At 38.0% G+C, this 18,428-nt stretch overlaps 1 protein-coding gene across 1 annotated transcript in view; it reads right to left on the minus strand.

The window, feature by feature from the left end:
* Positions 1 to 18,095, minus strand: part of CCDC6 (coiled-coil domain containing 6) — a 33,534-nt gene extending 15,439 nt beyond the window's left edge. The window contains exons 1-4 of the mRNA XM_026042991.1: positions 18,030 to 18,095; positions 13,040 to 13,189; positions 5,560 to 5,688; positions 1,148 to 1,251 (exon numbers count right to left, since the gene is read on the minus strand). Of these exons, the coding sequence (XP_025898776.1) occupies positions 1,148 to 1,251; positions 5,560 to 5,688; positions 13,040 to 13,189; positions 18,030 to 18,095 (449 nt within the window). The remainder of the gene's footprint in view (positions 1 to 1,147; positions 1,252 to 5,559; positions 5,689 to 13,039; positions 13,190 to 18,029) is intronic.
* Between the last annotated feature and the right edge of the window lie 333 nt (positions 18,096 to 18,428).

Here is an 18,428-nt window from a genome sequence, read left to right on the forward strand (position 1 = left end):
GGTACTTCAGTTTTATTTTAGACATTCTACTACCACAAATTTTTATCTCATCAAGTTCATTTAATCTCTTTTGAGTTTTTTATTTATGTTCTTAGATGGAAGATATACTGAAGATAAGAAAGGAGTAACGTAGCATTCACGATGATGTACAAGTTTTTCTACATTGCTGGCCAACATTTAATTGGATTGGTGAAAGAAAGATCTATATTGACACCTTCTGAAGCAGATATTTGCTTTATCATCTGCAAAGAGAAAAGGATCGTGCTGTTCTCTTTACAGAATCAACGTTTCAATATCTCAAATACCTTCCTGTGAATTCAGAAGTAAAGAACTTTTCCTATAAAGAAATAAGTGTACAGCAGATATTGATATTCTAAATCAAGATTCTTGGAGTTTACATATAAAGTATCTTTTCACCTGAAAACATGAAAATCTTCATTAGAAGCACATTGATGAGCTAGATCCAGCTCTGGCCCGAAGAGCAGGCACGGGCCTATGCAAGAACAAGTCTTTGCATGGCTTTGGATATACACATGCAGTACATGCCTGCCAAGGCCCCAGTTAGGATTCATGCTCCTACAATGACCTTTAGGAAATGAGGCATCATCCTCTCTTCTCCTTCCCACAAAAAAGTTTTTAAGATATGCCTCCAACAGAGGCTCAGTTCAGAATGTATTTTTAATCTTAGCTTTCCCAGAAACATAAAATCTCACTGCCTTTGCTTCTATTGAAGAAGCAACAGGAAGCCTCACTGACGTGGGCACGCCATGGAGGGGAAACTGATGTTTTCTTCAAGGAGATAAGGAAAAAAACAAGGGCTTCTTATATAATTAATACACTAAAACATCATGTTATTTCCTTGGGTCCACAGACAGACGATCCATGAATTTAAGCAAATAGTCTATCAGAAAAAAAGAAAAAAGCCTTGCCAATTCACTTCTTATATTACTTTACTTACTGCTAAATTTCATCTAGTTTAGGCAATCAAGCATGTAATATTATGAAAAGAAGGAACTTAACTGCTTTAAATGTCATGTTTTCGTAAATTAAACAACCTTTAGGGGATTGAGACAATCGTATTTAATCAAGAACTAAGCATTAGATGGTGCTTCTTTCACAGCAATAAATACACTGCAACAAGACAAACCGTTTTTCTGCTTCAAGCTTATCCATCCTCTTCCAGAGACGATTCACTAGTGCTTCTTGTTCTTGTTCCAAAGTATTTTCAAGGTCAATCTTCTCGCGTCTTAGCTAGGGAGGGAAAGCAATCAATGAAAATGACGGGAGTGGATTTTCTGCAAGGAACTCTTATTACGAAAGATTGCTCCTATGATGAGGTTGCTCAATATGATGCTCTAAGATAGCAAAGAGGAAGCCAAGAGGAAACCAAAATTGGGAACATCGCACTGGTCACAGGGCCAAGCTGCTGGGGTGTGAAGGTCTAGGGTTGGGGTGAGAATTCAAGAGATTCTAGACCTCCACAATCAGTAAGTCCTTAACATAGATTTTTTTTTTTTTTTAACCAAAATTGTCCAGATTTCAAGTTCTTTATTTCATGGCTGGCCAGAGCCAACATGTGGCAATTAGTGATATGACATACCTATTAAAAGATGTCTCCTATTCCATGAGTCTCTGAAGTCCAAACTGAATTTAATACTATGTTCTACTGTGTAGACAATTATTCTTATGAAAAACTTTAGACATTTTAAAAGAAAGAATCACCTTTACATATGCCAAAATTCAGCAGAAAAAAAGCATAGATCAGCAGATCTATGCTAGATCAAGTGCACTATAATAAAAATAGCGAAAAAAAATATTATTTTAACTGCCACAAGCATTACAGCATCAGTCCTTAATTTATTTCTATCTTAAAAATGATTTATAAAAGACATACTTAACTTGACATTATTCATATCACTCATTATGTAAACAATTATTCTTGATTCAAATACAAGCTAATAAAGTGGATTTAACTGTATACAAAAAAACTATTAGGAAGAATTCACTACAATACTAATAGTATTCAGTAACATATGGAGCTGAACTCTGAAAGTCAGCAAAAATGAACCAAACTTGAATAGATCAGTAGCTTCTCAGATAGAAAATACCACGGCCATGTTTTTCCAGCAAAGACCTAGCTACCAGAGCTGGAGTGGCACGGAGGAAAAGCGCTCACTTAGTCCCCATGTTCACTCATTTTGACCATTCTTAATCATTTTACAACTACATTACTAAACTAGCACTAAAAAGAGAATATTAAAACTTGTAGTGAAAGAGAGGGATTTATTTAGGATCTCCCATTTTAAAATCTAAGATTACCCTTAATATTATAGCATCCTCCACCTACGCAGCGGAGTCCTATCAATTAGAAATCTACATGCAAGTGAGCATGCATAGAAACAAGTTCAAATTATCATGCACGGTATAGAAATGAGCCTTGTTTTGTGCCCTGCAGGCTGACAAACAAGCTCTGATGAGTCGCCAAAACTGCCGAGTTGCCAAAGGAAGATGCAGAGCTTTGCTTCTGCAGGGTACAGAGCAAGCGCCTTCCCGTGCTGGTCTTCATTGCTGACCCACCCAGTTGTTCCTCCCAGGGACAGGATATTCAAAGCTCTGAAGAAAAAAACCTTGAACTGAACTTAGGGGACAAGGACCCTGCAGCATCCTGAGCAGAGCTGTGCATTCAGACAGGAGGGGATTTGTTTTGTAGGAGAGCTGAAAGTGTATCTGTACTCTATCCAGTGAATTTGGATTCATTATATTTGAACTATATTCATTATATTTGAACTATAAGTGAACACGACAGCATCACACCTCAAGACTAGAGCAAAATCTCTGCCTGCATTTGTGTAAGTCTATATGGATTCCACAATAGGGAAGGGAGGATGTATTGCTTGGATTTTTTCAGACTGTAATTCCTCTCTTTTAATTTTCCTCAGCATTTAATCATGTTTTTTGTCTCGCTGTCTGACTCATTCTCTCTCCCCCCGCCCTCTCTCTCTCTCTCTCACACACACACACACACAGAGACTTCCAACGCAGCTACAAAATCCACTGTCTGTATTCCCAAATTACTGCTTCTTCAGCCTTCTTGACAACTTACAACTGCTGAAATGATGGTGATCTTCCTAATTAATGAAAGTTGAAAATGATCTCTGACTAAGCCCACAATCCCATTTTTACTTCTTCTACCCTCCTCATCTACCCTTTCCCCTTTATTTCCCTGCTGCTATGCAAGAACATCCTCTGGAAGATTTTACACATTTCATGGTTCTTTTCTCCTTTCAAAGTAGATATTGGAGAGCATTATTAGCATCTAAATTCTTCTTTGTCTTTTATTGCATCTCTTCTAGTTACCCACCATGAAATGGAAAAGCAATTAAAGGGGTAACAGAGAGACCACAGAGACTGAGCCACTACAGGGCAGAACTCATGTGTCGCAGATTTCTTCACTATTAGCCTTCAGAGAAAATGTTCTGGCTGCTTCTAGCTCACCTCTGAAAATTAAATAGACTCACATTTTAAACCTAATACTCATCTTGATTTTTTAAATTAAGAGTAACTCTATATGGAAGCAACACTGCAGTAAACAAACTATCTACTGGTCAGCTGGGACATAAACAGTTCAGAAGTGAAAGCAAGTGAAAAAACAATCAGAGGTTAATTTGTGCTTCACGTTTAAAAAAGCATTTTAGTGAACAGTGTTATAACTATCTGACCAAAGTCTGACAGTGATAGACGTAGTAAAGCCATAAAGCTGCAAGTAATGCAGTCTTGGAGACTATGTTCCAAACACAAGGTATTGCTGAGTACTCCTTACAAGCTCTGGTAACAAGAAGTATCCCCAAGATTATGTCGAAGAGCTGTGGCAATCACTCCTCCTCAGTTCCCTGTGTGTACAAGTACAAACGCAACACTGAGCTACTCACAACTTTCACTTGCTTCTTGACAGGTAGAGCATAAGCCCAAAGGCAGCTGCTGTATGTTGCAACTAATGCAAAGAATCTTTATATGAATTTGTACAAGAGATGAAAGGGACGGAAGAAATGTGTGCAAGTGGTGTACGTGCATACATACAATGCTGAAGTTCAATGTAACTTATTACACCTTACTGTAAGAAAAAACAGAAGTATACAATGCATTACACTTAAACACACAAGGAATGTCAAAATAAGGCATTAAAACTGGCTGTCAGTCTTATTAAATGAAGCAAAATGTTCAAGACCAGATATTTAAGAAGGATCTGACAAAAAAAATACAAGTAATTCAGTTTTGAGCTTGCAGGTTTCGGAACAATCCACTGTTGATATTCACACGGTGACAAGCTTCAAAGTTAATGACTTCACAACTCCGCCCAAAATAACGGTGTCAAAACAACTATCAACAGAATATCAATATGAGCTGTGGCTCATATTAATATTCCAAAGAAAACAACAATTTATATGGAAGTTTAATTTGTATTCATTTCAATTTTGATTAAATGGCTGCCACTACCACCTTGTGGCTAAGAAAGATATTTCAATCTCATATTGATTTCCACGTTGGTTAAAGATTTACTGGCAACTAGGTACTTCTACTTTCCCATTTTCAACTTATTTCTCTGATATCTCTCTATATGTAAACTTTGAGTTTCCTTAAGACTTGCTAGAAGTATTATTTTCATTTACCTTCTTCTATATTCATCACCAAGTTACCTAGTGATTAATTTATTCACAACACCAAGTGAAATAACATCAAATACAAACCTGGTAGAATTTCAAGTAATCTGCAACAGAAGAGTTGCACACCCACAACTGTTTTATGAGAACAGCAAACAAATTCACAGAACTAATACACTGTGTTTACCTCATTCAACTCACAAGACTTTCATAAGCCAAGAAGACCAAAGTTCTTTAACCAACCTGTATTTTTTATTGGTTTGCCTTTCAAGTCAACAAGATTCCTACTGACACCGCTGAGAAGCTTTGATGGGCATGCTGAAGGACAGACATACGAGCAGTCCCAAATTCTAAACTGCCAAGGAAACAAGCCTGAAACAAGCAGCATTTCCTTCTGTAATATTCACTGCTGTCTAAAGAGAAAGGGAATAGGACACAATCTACATGCTGTTGATGTCTATTTGTCGATAGACTCCTGAGTTACCCACACTGCCACAAAAGAGTGTCACCTAGAGCACAAGGTACATACAAATGATTTACTCCTGGGCTTAGCTGCTCAGAAATGCCAGCCTTTCTCACCAGCACTGTGATGGCAAAAGACAGTGAACACAAAAAGAAGCTGTCGCAGTCACAAAACACAGCTGCTTAACGGATGTGAGGGTTGTGTTAAAGGTAGTAAGAGTTGTAAAGGTCATGACATATAAAAGTTCTCTATAATAAATTATGTTAATCATTAAATTGTTTTGACTGAAAGTTAAACTCAGTTTTTCATATTCTTGATATTGTCTGATGTCTCACAGATTTAGCAATTAAGCAAGTCAAATCTAATCTAAAACAAGTATATTCCTTTTTTCTGAACTCTCTTGTTCTATGGTTACATAAACTTGAAAGCATAGAGTACCTGCTCCAGGGTGAGCTGCTTCGAAATAGTATCATTTTCCAGTTTTTTAATTTTCTTCATAAGTTTGTTCACTTGAAATTCCTGTTCTTGCTCTAAATGCTGCTCCAGTTCAGCTTTCTCATGCTGTAGCTAAACATTTAGGAGACAAGAAAGTATTTTAAGCATACAGATAAGAGTATAAAACATATTATGCAACATTTATATGCACTATTTCTAATTTCTGCACTAATAATACTTGTTTTCCTCTCACAAGATTCGAAAATGCAAAACCCGTAACAGCATCTTTAAGAGTAACATTTTAGAATGTGTTCAATTTATAAAGCAGCTGGAAGTAAACTATATTTTCAAATACTTAATGAAGTAAATATGCCACAGAATAGAATACATTCCCGTTTTAAAGATATAGCATGATAGAAAAATCAGCATTTTAAAAACAAAAAAGTTACTATACTGTTTGCAAAAGCTTAAAAATTAAATTTAATAAAAAATTAAACTTAATCTAAATGTGTCCCCCTAATAGCATGTAATGCTTAAAATGCAGATCTTTGTGCTTCTTTGTCCTAGACAGCTGAAAGTTTAAAATCATGACTGAAGTCATACTATAGGTGTTATTGTGCAATACAATATTCCAAAAAAGCCTCAAGTCTAGTCTTATGCCAACAAAAACAAAGAGTACGATGACATACAACAATTACTTTAAATGCATGCTATAAATTTTTGTATTGTTTTAGAAAAAGCTTTTTTTCAAATTAGTATTTCCAATTAAAAGTAGAAAAACATCTTCAAAGCTCATAACCAGATATAAGACCCACTCATTACAACACAGAGAAATTACAGTATGGGAGCAGCATTGCTTTTAATATTACATGTCAAGACCATGACAGCATCCTTCTAAGCCTGGGATTCGGGCTTCACTACATATAAAAATGTGACAATTACCACGATTCAAATACGTGAACCTGACTTACTGAAAAGTATCACAAAAACACCATGCTCTGCTTTTATACTAAAAATTACAAGTACTTTTTACCACCTGCTTATTTACTACAGTAGGTGAGTCATGGTGAGGAAAATATTACAATTTTATTTTTTCATTGAAATCCATAACTCGTTAGTTCCTTTGCTGCTATTTGAAGAGAAAATGATGAGTGGAGTCTATTGTGGGGCTCCAATACTCAGTCACCCACCCAGCCACCCACCCAAGGAGGTCTGCAGTGTCCCTGTGCTTCTAGGGCTGATCCATTTGCAAAGATTTCATTTTTCACAAATTAATTTAAATATCAGAAGCATAATTAGAGCTTACTGAGATGTATTACTACTACCGACAAAATTACACTATTTTTCCCAAAACACCAATGGAATGATTACAGAAACATCATTAGTTTTATACTACTTTGCCATAAATTCCCAGGTATTTGAGTAAGTCACCTGAACTCCAGTGTCAAAATATCACAGACCATCAAGATCATTTTCAATTCACATAGTTAGGAAATTTTGTTAAATTGCCTAGTCAGAAATAAAGCCACTCAATTTCTTATGCAAGAAAGAGAAGGGCTGCTAAGTAAGATTTTCATTAGAAAAAAAGAATGTGATCTCATACTTTCAGCAAAAAAAAAAGATTGCAGTCTTATAATAGTATTTCTGTTATTCAGTAAGCAAAAAATTGAAGCTTCTTTGCTGAATAATGCAGTAAAACTCAGCTGGAAAAAAAAAAACATGCATGAACTGGATATTATTCAGTTTTACAAGCTTTCAAGCCCCTCTCCCTGCTTTACTGTTTCATACTGGAGAGGATCAAAAAGCACAGGGAGCACAGGCAACTTGCAGATCACCCCCTAGCTCAAGGTTATGCACCTCCTAGTCTCAGTTTTACCTAAATACAAAAGCCAAGCCCCTTTTTTTCACCTAAATAAAAATCAATAGCCAGGCCCCTTTTTTCACTTAAATAAAAACCGAGTCCAAAGCCAGTTGCTGTAATCAGCTTATATTTAGCTAGCAAATTAAACAGTGCAAAAAGGCACAGGGCCAAAATCGCTTCCTCAGCCTTGAGTCAGAGGCTGGTCACAGCAAGGCTGTGATTAGGGACTGCTGGCATTTGCAGGCAATCCAGAGCCTGGCAACTGCTACAACTGCGTAACACAACCTCAGACCATCTTAGCAACAACAGTCTTGCTTGCTCGTCTCCTTTAGGCAAATGCAATTACATTATTATTTAAAACAAATCCAGCTGCAATAGCACAGTCCCGCTTGTCAGATCATTCCTGTTAAAGCTTGTGTGGGATTTGCATCATGCAAGGATTGATCAAGCTTACTCATTAGACCTGTAGCTGCTGTGTACGACCTGCTAAATCCTATTTTGGCAGCATGAACACACTGCGACCAAAGGATGTTGCTACCTGGTCTGAAAGGCAGTAAGTAAAGCCAGCAGAAATCTATCCACAAATATTTTCAATTTCTGATTTATACATTAATGCATCAGCAAGTGAAGTGACAGGGAATAAAAACAAGGCCCCAATTTCATTCTCCTTTGGAGCTAATAGGGATTAGAGCATGAATACCCTCGTGGATATTCTGATTAAGCTACTTTACTGTGCGCTCCTCTTTACCCTTTTGGCTTCGCTATTCAAAGTGGAGAGAATAGCAAAACATACATTCATGGTATAACCAGGTAAAATCATTTTTCATCTTAACTAGGTTTGGTCAGAGAAAAAAAATCCCACCACACTTAATGACAACCCTAACACTGAAAATCAACATTTCTAACCTTTAACAATGAGAAAATATTCATTGAGCAGTAAAGTAAAACACCAGAACATTTTCTGACACTGTTTTTAATTACATGGTATTATAGTAACAACTGTTTACAAATACTCATATAGTTGCCAGCAAAATATACAGGGGAAAAAAAAAAAAGTGTTAGAAAACGAAGTGTCACTTTCCTGACAAGGCCTTACAGCCATTGAAATGCTTATGAAAAATGCAGGAGATAATAGGGAGGAGTTAAAGACAGCTGCATAGGAAAAGGGATGGGCTTTGGGCAAGAAAGGCAGCAAGTGCTTTAAACAGAACTGGACTATGAAAAATAAAGTTTATTAGCCATATAAAAACCTGCAGCACTTGGTGCAAGTCCTAAAGGTGCTTTACATACTACGACGATGTTCTCCTCCCTCTATGAAAACAAGTCTCCTGCTAGAACGTAGCTGCTCCCTGTTTACTCTACTTCCTTGCAGCAGCACCTCACTCTGAAACAGCTGTAAGTGCTGCTATGAAATAAGGCACCTACTTCACAAAGCTCCACTTTTTAAAGGTCAGAATCCTCACTTGACCATCAGATTATGACTATGAACACTGTGCTACTTAAAATCTATTTTTTTACTACTTTAGTACCTCAAAAGGTGTCCAACACCTCCTCTGCTGCATCCCGAAAGTCGTCCAAACTGACAAACTGCGTATCGGCAGTTTACCTCCACTCTGCATCCAGATGTTCATCAGATAAGTGGCACATGAGCTGACTCTGTGTTTATTCCACACAATCACATTTGCATCCCTGAGCTGATGCATGGTATTCTGGGAGCAGGAAGGGTAACTGCTTGTGTTTACAGATTTATAATTTGAGAGAATTGTCAAGGATCTGACTTACATGAGAAAGGTTTCAGCATAGCACCCTATTCCTTCATCTGCCTGACTACACACATGGTGCTATTATCTTGGTAGGTCATAATATTTTACTTTCAAGGACACATACTTGAATCAATTTGTACTTGAAAAAATACAAAGGATATTGACAAATTTGTATCTCACTTTGAAAAGAAGTGCTAGGCAATTTAAAGAACAATTAGATGTATAAGTTAAAGCAATGCTAAGGTTCATTATGTTTTTGGGCAGCCTTATTTCACAAAAGAAGCAATTTTCAAGACTTGTTTCTTCCAGTCTCAACAAAGTATCACTTTCGATACTTCCAATCTCAACAAGTACACTATTGGAAGAATGAATCCGTCATCAAAACAGTTCTAAAGATCCTCTGAGAATATTACTGTCATTCCTTAAACGCAAGGAAACAGAGAATCCATAAAAATTAACATTCCAAACTTCCTAGAGACTTAACTAGCTAGACAAAACTACAGCTAACCAGATGAAATACACATAAAATATACAGCTTATAACGACAATATTACAAACATCTGTCATGAAAAGCTCCTCTTCACTCTGAAGTTCTACTGAGATGGAGGTCATCTCCTTGCACCTTTGCAGCATTCAGTCTAAGCACTCAAAAACTACACCTAACAGAAAAAGAGCTAGTAAAAGCTCTTACTCATTTAATGGTCTTGCAGAGGCAGTAAAAGTTAGCACCACACAGTTGTAAAGAAGAATTATCAAGCAATGGTAAGGCACCAGAAAGCCTAGTCACAGAAAGGCAGCAGTATTCCAGGTTAAAAGCCTTCTTTTATATGCAATTAACTATGTATGTTTAGAATCAGTCTGGCAAGTAGTAAGTGTTTCAAAATTCCTTTCTTGCAACAACACCAAAAATCTGATGCAACTCTGTTTTATAACAGTAATGCAAATCATGCTGAACTGGGAAATTCTTGTGAAGCTATTAGTGGGGAGCACTGCAGTTCGTGCTCTGGCAGACAGCTTTCACATTTAAAATGTATTGACGTTCCGGGAGCTCATTCCAGATGCTACTCTGAATGCAAAGCATAAGCCCCTGCAATTGTGAAAAACAAAGGTTTGCCAGTACAAAAATACACAGACACTAGGAAAGAAGCCCCTCTGCTAACTGGCTTTCAACTGAATAATATGGCACTAATTTCTAAACAGTCACAGACTGGTAAATACTTGAAAAATTGACAGACCTCAAATCATATGCAGGCTATAAAAGTACTTCCCTCCCTCTGTTCTAAAAGGCAAAGTCTTCAACAAAACAGATGCGTATGCAGCTTTTGTTCCATACATAGCTACATGAAAAGCAGGAAGCCATTTGATGCACAGTGTCTGATAGGACAAATTTTGGAAGTTTAGTTCCAGGTTAGATCAATGCTGCCCGGCAGAAAAGTCCACGCACACACACACAAGCACACACACACACACACACACACACACACACACACACACAGATTAAGGATTCAGAAAAACAAATAATAGTAAAGCAACTAATGACTATTTAACACCATTTAACAGGAGACCATTATACTTCTGGTAAATTATAATTCAAAGCTCGTATCTAATTCAGATAGAATTCAGCCCAGAGCAAAGATACCACACATGTTAGTGGGCGGGTATCAATTCATTGTGTTTACTAGCCCTATAAGCATCTCCTCAGCCTTGTATCCTCAAATACTGGGCATGAAATCTTCCTTCATTCACATGATCCCTGTGAAAGCAAGTGCACGCTATCCCAGATCAGTCAGAATTGCCACATCTAAGAAGTTAATGGCTAATACTGCTACTTGTGAATCTCGCAAAATATAGAAAAAAATCAAAGTCTTCATGTTAGTTTTCTGTATCTGACAAACTTCCTTTGGAAATGTAAAACTATATCTGAACAACTGAAAGCATCCCGAATTAGCAAAGTCAAGATACTATAGAAATACTAAATGAATTATGTGATGGATGCTAATAACCTCTCTTTCATCTTAAAAAAAAAGTTTATTTATAATATCAGAAATCTCTCTTCTCAGAAGCTTTATAATGCAATTTACCTAGGTATAGAGTCAGGATTTACAAGTGAGGCTCAAAACATCTAAACAACAGTTAACCTTCCAAAAACATGAAAAAATGTTAGTGTTACTTGCAGTTTTTAAACTAAAAAAAAAATTTTTATATTAACAGCATACAGTTTAATATTAACAGAGTGACAGTTTTTATATTAAGCATGGTTTGTCTTAAACTAATCCTCCAGCAAGCCATGAATTACTGTAAAGGTACAAAAAGCTGTCGAGATTTCTGGACCATAAAAAGCTTCCGACTAGGCAGAATCCTCTGATACAGTTTAAAACATGCTTTGCACTAGAGCTTTGATAAATTCTTTATCATCTTTTTCTCTGCACATTGTGGGTAGCAGGCCAAACAATAAAAGGATATTCAAAGTCATTTTCCCTTCACAGGCACTATCACCATCAACAGGATGTTGACAGTTCTCTTTCTGCAGTTAACCAGGTTAGTATTTAGAAAGAGGACAAAGTTAAAACTTGCTTCCAAATGTTGCTAGGTAATCAAAACCAATAGATATTACAGTTTTAGTATTACAAACAGGAAGGCAAATGCATTTTTGAAAACTAATAGATCACCTTCCAATACCTTATGGTTAACAAAAATCTCATTTATCAAAAGCTGAACAAGACTTAAAGGAGGGCCATCCAAAATGAAGTTCAATGTGTAGGCTGATAACTGGTAAAGACAAGACTTTAAAGTAGTATCTAGTTTGTCTAAAAGGCGAATTCTGTGTAACAGGTAGAGAATTTTTGGCTTACCAAAATACACTTCAAGCTATTAGTAGGAATGGGAATTTAGTTGTTGCAAAAACCTGTGCAGTACAAAATTCACAGAATCACAGAATGGCGGAGGTTGGAAGAGACCTCTAGAGATCATCTAGTCCAACCCCCAAAATTTGTAAATTTGTAAACTTAGAAAAAGTTGTAAGGTAATTACATTGAGTTCAAAGCCTCTTCAACCATATCAAGGACGAATTTGTGCTTTTAAAGGAAGCCTTACCTTGCTCTGTATAATAAATATTATGACTCCAGGTAGCTTAGTTTGATGTTTGATTTCTTAGTAGTCCTTAGAACCAAACAACATTACTCAAAAGGCCATTTCTCTACTGCAAAAAACTTTAGGGAAAAACTTGTACAGTCATACCTATACCTCACCTCAAACAGAAGAGGATACTCAATACCTTATTTTTATTCTCATCAGCTTCTCTATTTCTTTAAATTGTATTATTTATGACACAAGCCTTAAACTACAAAGTCATAAAGCTTAAACTGTTTACTTTTAGCATCCAATTGATACAAACAGTTTAACTTAAAAGAAAACACTGAATTGTTAAAAGTTTGGGTAAAAGTGCAGACAAAGTTTGCTGGTAACCAAAGTTTGGTGATAAACACTGCTAGAGGTTTTTATATATCACTATTTCAAACTGCCATCAGATGCTCCAGAGAAAAGTCTCCATTTCAGTAACCTTTTTAATTAATGGTACTTTCCTTTTGTAAGACAGTAAACATGCAAATTACACCTATTTCTTTGCATATCCGCTCAAACTTTTGGGTTCTCAACACAAGCTTAGAAGAAACTCTACATGCATTGCTTAAAACAAACAAACAAAAAACCCACTCATTACTCATTTGCACTTTGCTTTTATCAATAGCAGCTATGACCTGACCACATCCCTCTGACTGCAGTCACAGTAACAAAAACAAAAGTTCAACCACCATTTGGCCCTGAGGATCTTGGGAGAAACACGAGTAAAGGAACCAATTACCTGCATCAGCTTTCTTGAGAGCTCGTTAGTGAGAAATTCCTCTTCCTTTTCATAGTTCACTGCGAGCGTTTCTTTCTCTTTCTGCAGAGCCTGAATCTTCTTAAACAGAGTATTACTGATGAATTCCTCTTCCTGCTCTGCCCTTGCTTGCTGTGAAGAAAAGAGATGGTTTTAAGAAAAAAAGAAAGCAATTTTCCATACAATTATTCTCAAGACCATCCTCCCCACCAATATATATAAAATCTGTGTGTGTGTGTGTATGTATATATATACATATATGTATGTATATACACACACATATATGTATGTATATATATATATATACACATACACACACACACATATATACACACTTTTTTTTTTTTTTAATCTTATCCACAGCTGTAGAAAATGCCCTACAGTTGCTCTACCCTGAGGGTTTCCCAGCTTCATGAGACGAGTGCTACTCTGGAAACTTTCCCCAGAGAAATATATAAAAGATAATTCCCATTTCAGCTCTACTCAAGTACCAAGGCACATCTCCAAAGAAAGCCAGCCTGTGAACCTCCCTCTCTCGTATTCCCTGCAACTTAGATATTCCTAGGTTTTTAGGGGTATTTTTAGAAACTTTTGCAATAAAGAAGTCATCTGTAGGAGGTCTGTTCTAAAAGGCCACATACTTCACAGGGGCAAATCAAAGTTGACAGGTACAAACTGCCAGAGCCAACTCCCACTCCTAGTGGGAATGCAGCTACCCACGAACGGCAGAGCAACAAAAAAGCAGCATTCTCAAGCCACAACCTTCTACAGCTGGGCCACGTAGTGTCCAGGAGTGCTTTTCCCCACCAAAATAAGATCCACAGAGTCCAAATGGCACATTTGTGATTCATCCCAATTCTAATACAATGAAACCAGCTTATAGCCTGCAATATGAACAGATTCCATATGAATTTTACTTCAATAAAATTTGATAGCGGAAAATATAAGAACTAAAAGCATATCTGGAATTTAACTTCCAAAATCTTCTACGAGAAATCTGCCAGGATAACCTTTCTTTATACATTCAGTGCACTGGAAAGCACTCAGAAGATTTCACTACATCACTGTTTTTTTAGCTCAAATGATATATTCTCCTATGGCCCAAGAGACAATTGTGTAAACAGACAGACTTTCCATGCCTACGAGAAGTTACCTAAAGATCAAAAACGTCCTTAAAGCTGGGGGTACAATAGCACAATTGCAAATACTAATGTTTGATCTGCAGTATCATTAAATCTAAAGCAGGAGCTCTGGAGACTTTTCAGTTGAGTCCTCCTGCCAAGGCGCTCTCTGCATCCTCGTCTGCTGCTTTCTTTCATCCTCTCCCTGTCTCCATCGCTTTCCTGGCTGCTTTTCACTGGCATCACCTCTCCTCCCCTGTCACGAGTAGTGCAGGTACAACCTCAAGAGTTTTCCCTTTTTTTATTGTTGTCACTATGCAGGATTTTTACTGGTGTTCATTTTTCAGAGTAACACAGATCAAGCTTATCTAGCACTGAATTAGCAAGCACTCGGTTCTAAAACAAGGCACCAGGGTATTCTTACTTTGATTTCTGTTCATCTCTGACTTGTATAATTAATTCTGCTTATGCTTTGCACCCATCAGAAGCTCTAAAACCACATTACTGTGACGCTCAGCCTGACAACCACTTATTAATTAAATCTTGGTGTCACATTAATGATCCCAGATCACTATCATGAAGAGGGCCAAACTCCCAGTGTTCTCATGCAAGAGGGTTGTGGCCCGCACACTAGCTCTGCTGCTTAGAAGAGCAGGCAGCCAGGGTGCAGGTGCCACCCAAAAACTAATCCTTTCCCTTCCTCTCTCACTTTTCTTCCCTCCAGCACTTTCCTAAACTGGCTTACCACACAGGCAGAGCTCTGGCACGCGGAAATAAAGAATGAACAGCCACAATTTAGACCTGTTTAAACAGCTCTGGAACAATCCCTGGCCACTGTGCAAGGCACCAGTCCGCACTGAGCCAGCGTGGAGCAGAAGCAGGACCCCACGGTGTCTCCTACAGCAAAGCGCAGGAAGCCTGCGTGGACCCAAGCAGGAACTGCAAGCTCCAGATATGGGTACCTCACACCAAATACCCTCAGTGGCCACCTCAATTACCTAAGGGTCAGTAACTTCAGCACAAGCCATCAAGTGAAAAAATATGCTACAGGAATGAGACCGGGTAGAAATGCATGTGAAATGTTACCATATTTTTTAAAAAATATACATATATCTTCCCCCTCCCCAAATCTTCTCTTTATCTTTTCAATTATTACACTTAGCCTAGTGTAGCTTAGTTATGATAGCTTAATTATCTAAGTATTCTAAGTAGATATTCTAAGTAATAAAATAATTCATATTTGTCTTAATATGCCCTAAAATCTTGCAATCTGTTATTCATTTACTCAAAGTCAAACTGGTGCTGTAACACAGTTCACAAGTCAGTACTTCGACTACAGAAAAAGATGTAATAGATGTGACGAAATGTCAAAAAGTACCACTACCTCACTAAAAAAAGTGAAAAAAGCAAACACAGTCAAGAATTCTCCTGTTTTCTGGGAATAAAATTCTTGTTATTTCTGCTGCAGAGGCATGTGAAATACTATCAGTAGCAGAGTGTGAAGTGTTATAAAAACTGAGCTTCTTGAGCTTACAGTGCAATTGGCTAATTTTCAAAAGAACTAAAAAGCATATTAAGAAGTAAAGCTCATTAAAAGTTATTTTTCCACACGCTGCATATACTAGGATAAACTGTGAAGTGTTTAGTGTTAAAATCATCCTCTGCTCTTAATTCTTCTTTCTCTATGTACATCAAATGACTTTAGCAGACTCAAGTACAGACAATTAGATTTCTTTCTGCTCTCCTGCTTTGCTTCCAGCTCCTGTTTAAGCTTCTGCTTATGACGGTGCTATTTTATGAAACACCAAAATCAAGTGTTTCTTACGTCTCGTAAGAATGATGACCTTTCTCCCAATCAAAGAGAAACCACAGCCACCCACGTTCCTTTCTGCCCCCAAATAAGCTTCCCTAAAACCTTCACGGATCTCCTGCTACATGCACCCCTGTGGGCAAGCAGATGCAACCACCCCAAACAAGGAAGAAACAAGGAATTAGTCAACACCAGTACTGTGCGGTCACCAGACATGAACAAGAAATGGCATTTTCATTGCAGCCCTCACTTCAGACGTGGTTTCAATAAGGAATGTTTAACAGACTCGTTCATTTTCAGGCACTCACACCTGACCATGTGAAAGGCAGGTGGAAAGTCTGGACTGTGCTCCGATAAAGCATCACCATCACCAGCAGCATCCAGAGCTGACAACAGATTTCCTGAAATACTGTGCAAGGCGACCTATCAAGCCCTGCTTTGTTCCAACCTATTCATCAAGTTTCCTCATCCATTGCAAGGAGCCACCATGACCTCCTTGCTCTCTCTACACCTTTGGATGGTGTTGAGCACATCTTGAGGACCTTATGGACAATATAAGCCAGCAGATGGAGCTGAAGTGCAGTTTTATCTGCTTGCTGCACAGGGAAGAAACTCAATCTTTGCTTCTGAATATAGACTGAAAGGTGGAGGCCTCTTTGGAAAGAGATGGCCTCACCTGCTTCACATGTTACGCAGCACTAAGCTGTCACTTCACAAAGTAGCCTTCCGTGAGGAGCTACTAATATATGAAGAGGCAAAAAAAAAAAAAAGAAAGGAAAAAAATAGTGTGAAGAGCAATAAAACACAATGGTATCATTTTAAAATAAGAAACTCTTGCAGAAAATAACTAGGTTTCCCAGTTTTCCCTGACTATTAACTCATGTTACTGCTCTGGCCATACTTTCTGGCATCAGTTGAAAATAGTACAGAAAACTCTTCATCTACAAGCGACATTAATTACCGTAGCGAACCAAACCTGTGCATTTGCACCAAGATATTTTATACTACAGCTCTCCCAGGCGTGAGCTGTTCTTTCCGCAAGCCCCGGAGGCGGTCCCTGCAGCACCCGTGCTGCACAGGGCAACACGCAGCGCAGGGCGAGGGGCAGGGTGGCCACCACAAGCTGTTCCCTGAGAGAAGGTGGTTCCCAAGAGCACAGAGGCAAAGCGGAGCGCAGGGCAGCGCGCCACGGCTCGGGCCCAGCGCAGCAGCCTGCGGGCAGCCGAGCAGCGCGACGCCCGCGGCGCCCTGGCACCCGCGGGGCAGCAAGGACAGCGACTGCTGCGGGGCTGGGCGAACGCGCCGCGGGTTCATGCGCTGGTACGGCGGGTAGCGCGACTTCCTGCTTCCTCTAGGGCAATCCCCGCGGCCACTTCCCCATTTCTGACTTTTCTCTTTTACCTTTTTCTTTTTTTTAAACTTGAGAAGAACTTTCAGTAAGAATGGAGCTATGAAAATAAGCAGGACACTTCTAACTTGGGCTATAAACTAATTCCTAGAAGTTCCCTACTTCAAGCCCCACAAACAGCAATATCTGGCATCTTTCTTCCAAAACATTGCGTTGTTGGGTTTTGCCCTTTTTTCTTTTTATATATAAAATGTTATTATTCAAACTTGGTAAATGAGAAAGCAGATATTCCTTTTTCCTCTTTTCTTTTTAAATTTCTACATTTATCATAGACCTGATCTCCAAAACAAATATTAAAAAAGTTAACTTCAATCTGAAAAATTTGACTATTGTAAATAGAGAGGTAACTCTCCTGTAACATTAAAGTAACATATAGGACTGCCTTGAAATACTGAAGATCTGGAATACAGTAGGAATTGTATTTGTGTTCTGCTATACAATTGCAAGAGAAAAAAAAAGGAAATTAGATTGTTACAATAACAAAGAAATATACAGATGATAAAAAAATTAAAGTGTGAAAATACAATTTCATTTAATAGCCATTTATAACTGAAAATTCTTTCTCTTCTGCTTTAAAGGAAAACTAGATTTTTGGCTGGATGCATCCAAATGCTTCTGTCACAATACTCCTACTTCTGAACTCCAGTCATGGAGGTTTGTGCTCTGAACCAGGTAGGTGGTAACAACATTTTGCCTCATGATTCTGATTGAAGAACAGACTGATTAAAGAAACCAACTGAATCAAGTGATAGAACACGTGCCCTTTTCTTCCAAGCCAGCTTTAAGCACGATCACGTGTCAGTGAGATGCACTCAGTTGCAAGAGCTTCTCTCAGAAAGCCAGTCACCTTCCCGACTGCCGCACACGTCCTGCAGTACAGAAAGCTACACTAGAAACAGGGCTTTAAAAATAACCTCAATATTGACTAGTTTCCTAAATATAAAATTTCAATAACATTCACACGCACTAAATCATCTCTTAGTATTGCCAATGAAGGGGTTGATGGATGATTCCATTCTGTTCTGATTTTGT

The sequence above is a fragment of the Nothoprocta perdicaria genome, unplaced genomic scaffold, assembly GCF_003342845.1.
Source record: "Nothoprocta perdicaria isolate Ctin4 unplaced genomic scaffold, notPer1 scaffold_32, whole genome shotgun sequence".
NCBI lineage: Eukaryota > Metazoa > Chordata > Aves > Tinamiformes > Tinamidae > Nothoprocta > Nothoprocta perdicaria.